The sequence below is a fragment of the Micromesistius poutassou genome, assembly GCF_964030765.1.
Source record: "Micromesistius poutassou genome assembly, chromosome: 20".
NCBI classification, from domain to species: domain Eukaryota; kingdom Metazoa; phylum Chordata; class Actinopteri; order Gadiformes; family Gadidae; genus Micromesistius; species Micromesistius poutassou.
In genome coordinates, this window is record NC_140290.1 from 4,607,630 (window position 1) to 4,611,083 (window position 3,454).

The window sequence follows — 3,454 nt, forward strand, 5'->3', positions numbered from 1 at the left end:
ATTCAGCGTCCTGTTAAATATCTACATCACTTAATCAAACAAATCAAATAAAACTCGAGAGGCCTAATTGTAGAATGATAATACAAATCTAGCCTTGTGTGCACATGGAACACATCAGAATATATTGCAATTCTAAATACAATGCAAATTGAGAATAGCCATGACCACTGAAAATTAGTTCAGTATATCTTGAGGCTCTTTATTTAGGGCATGGGAGTGATTGTGGTCTACAGAATGGAGTAGCCTTATATTGACCCTTTGTATGCCAAGGAATGTAATTTAGTGCTTTCAACGTTTTCAATTGTTACACCGAGGAATGGTATTACAAGTTGAAAGGAAATTGAAAGTTGAAATGAAGGCAAAAAGATTTTCTAAATAAAATTGGATAGGATTTATTTATATCTCGACTGGATATGTCAACATATACATTCAAATGAATGTATTTTGGAGCTTATTGATAATAGGAATACCTTCCCAGAATTTCAATCAGTGAACACAATGAATAGACACTTACATTTTTTAAAAGTCAAAACAAGCAGGTAAAATAGAATGAAAGACTCTGTTAACATCTCATACATGCTTGTTCTGTATCTCTAGTATCTATGAAAAATTAATTAATGAACAATTGATCACGAATAACATGAAAAAACGGCAGTATATCTATCCTATCCAAATGACGAAATATAAAAAATAAGCCTGTTCAATAAACAATGTATTTTTGTTTTCGGTATTCAACAGCAGCCAACCAGAGGTATTGTCCATGCTGTGACTGTTACTGCAGTCTCCTGAGGCCAGCCAACCTCTATTCCAAACCACATCGCTACATGTCCTCTGGGTTTTCTGTGTCGTCTGCCTCCTCAAGTGGTGGAATGCCTTTGTCGTTTTCCACAGCATCTTCTTCCACGGCTACCTCCTCCTCCTCCTCCGATTTCTCCTCCTCCTCCTCCGACGACTCCTCCTCCTCCGTCTCCTCCTCCGACTCCTGTGTCTTTTTCAATTTATTGAGGGAACCTTTGGGGCGTCCTCGTTTTCGGGGAGGGGTATCTTTGACGTTACCCGAGGTACGCCCCCTGGATCTGGCTCTCCCATTGCTGGGTACTGTGGGCTGAGGCGCGGCCGCTTTGCGTGTAATAAACCCTCTTTTGATCTCCATCTTGCGGGGACGGCCTCTGGCTCTGCGGGGGGGGGTCACCAGGCTCTCTGGAGGATCGAGCCGTGGGTATTTGCGCGGCCTCCCCAGTGGTTTCCACACTTTAGGCCTCATCATATCCCCGGCCTGCGGCAAGGGGTTCTTCCTCGGCCGGCCCCGTTTAAGCGTCTCTTTCTTTGGTCGGCCACGCCCCTTTGGTTTTGGTCCAAACCGATCTGTATGGACGAAGGGAAGACTGGGTTTCCGTGGCCTTCCATCGGATCGATGGACACGCTGGTAGGTTTTATTTGGGGATCCCTTTGGTCTCCCTCGTCCCCTCTTAGCAGGCGAGGCACCATCCGGGACTCTCTGGCCTGGGTCACTCCTCTGCCCGGTGTCTTTCCTGGGTCTTCCCCTCCCTCTCGGAGATGACTTGTATCCATCGTCATCTTTTATCGTCTGCTTTGCAGCAACCCTTCCTTCATCTAGGCTTTTTCTGGCACCAGAGGAGTCGCTTCGTGACTCCCACTCACTGCTAACTTCTCTCTTTACTGCCAGCCTGGTTTTCTTGTTAAGAGAACCCTTGGGTCTTCCCCTCTTTCTGGGTGGTCCGGGATCACCATCTTCCTCGTCCTCACTCTTTGAACTTTCTGCGGTGCGCTTTAAAGAAGTGGATCCCTTGAGCATACCTCTTCCTTTTTCATCCCCCCCTGCCACAGGACCCTCCTCACTATGGGCTGGCTTCTTCAAGCCTGAACCTTTGGGCCGGCCCCTCTTTCTGGTAGATTCCCCTGCTACAGGACTTTCTTCACTACGGGCCGGCTTCTTCAAGCCTGAACCTTTGGGCCGGCCCCTCTTCCTGGTAGATTCCCCTGCTACAGGACTCTCTTCACTACGGGCCGGCTTCTTCAAGCCTGAACCTTTGGGCCGGCCCCGGCGCTTTGGAGGGGAGTTTACAGGACTCCCTCTGCTCCTTAGCGGCTGTGCAGGTCCACCATTTGAAAGGCCTAAACCAAACTCTGATAGGTCCACATGCGTTACCCACACCTGCAGCTTCTTAGATCCTTTTGGTCTACTCCGTGCGCTCTTGTTGTGGTTACTGGTGGGCATGTCTACTCCTGACTCCCCCTCAATGCCTCCAGGGTCCCCCTGTCCTTCCACTGTCATCGTCATTTCCTCTTCCATACTTGACAGCTATCAATTATTATTATTATTTTTTTTTTACAAAGAAACCGATGGGCACCTGTGAAGCATACACAAAAAGAGTGAGTGGTGATGAAATTAAAATATATTCAAGTGAAATATGTGACAAGAAAAAGGCACAGCTCACCAAACAACATTATTGTTTACCATTAATTGAAACCCAAATACAAAAAAGGGCCACGATGACGAATAAAGGTGTAATGTATATGAATCTGTTTATTTCCTGGACTGCCATTTTGTAATAGCGCGTGTGTTGACGTTTAGTAGCTTTTTCGCTAGGGGGGGCGGGGGGTGCTGGTATCAATCTAAACGACTCCAAATATATCTGTCCGGTCGAAATGCAATCTCGTCGTTGTAAAGGTGTATATAGAAGTTCAGAATTAAAAAATAACTCCACAAAATAACAGATAAACCGAATGCATATTAAATAATAAGTACGAAAAGGCGGCAATCACCCACGAGTGATGGAGCAAAGACTGTGCCCCAGAAAATAGTCTACAGTCTATAGTCTACGATAGGTTATGCTAGCAGCGTGATCAATACTTTAGTTACTAACTTTAACGGTTTAGCATCTCACCTTCAAAATTTCCACTGTGCGATGTCACTCACTGCGTCACGTTAAATTATCGGAAGAAATACCAGATATTCCCATTTTATCGTCGTGATTGTTTGAATTGTAAGAGCTTCCTGTGGTCCGTAAGATTTAGGGGGATTGAAACTGAGATTGCTGCACATGGTTCCGGCCCCACATGACCGTCGACAACAGAATCCCCACCCGTTGCTTATTATGCATACATGATCCATTGACATTCCGTACATCAAGAAACCATAGACAACCTTATACATACCCGGAGTGGAGATCGATTACTATAAAAGCAGGCAACACTAAAGTTGTGAAACTACTCTGTTATCTCTAGAGTAGACCGTCAACGCCGACGGGTTGTGTGTGTTCTGCACTGCCCCATATTGGTTATTAATTAGTATAAGGCTGTTACTGTACAAAACAGCACAAGACATGGCTTAACATTTGAGATAATTTATTCTACCATACTTTGCCATGTGGATGATACAATTAACATAATTCATTTTCTGATTATTCACTTAATAGTATGTTAATATCGT

The 3,454-nt window shown here is 44.9% G+C and overlaps 1 protein-coding gene across 1 annotated transcript; it reads right to left on the reverse strand.

Annotated features, from left to right (window-relative positions):
- Positions 1-3,022, reverse strand: LOC311365224 (uncharacterized protein). Its single transcript, XM_084484753.1, has 2 exons — positions 2,910-3,022; positions 1-2,372 (listed from the first exon to the last, which is right to left on the reverse strand). Exon 2 carries the CDS (start codon positions 2,312-2,314, stop codon positions 821-823), a length of 1,494 nt encoding a protein of 497 aa, XP_084340879.1. The 5' UTR covers positions 2,315-2,372; positions 2,910-3,022; the 3' UTR covers positions 1-820.
- Positions 3,023-3,454: the final 432 nt, after the last annotated feature.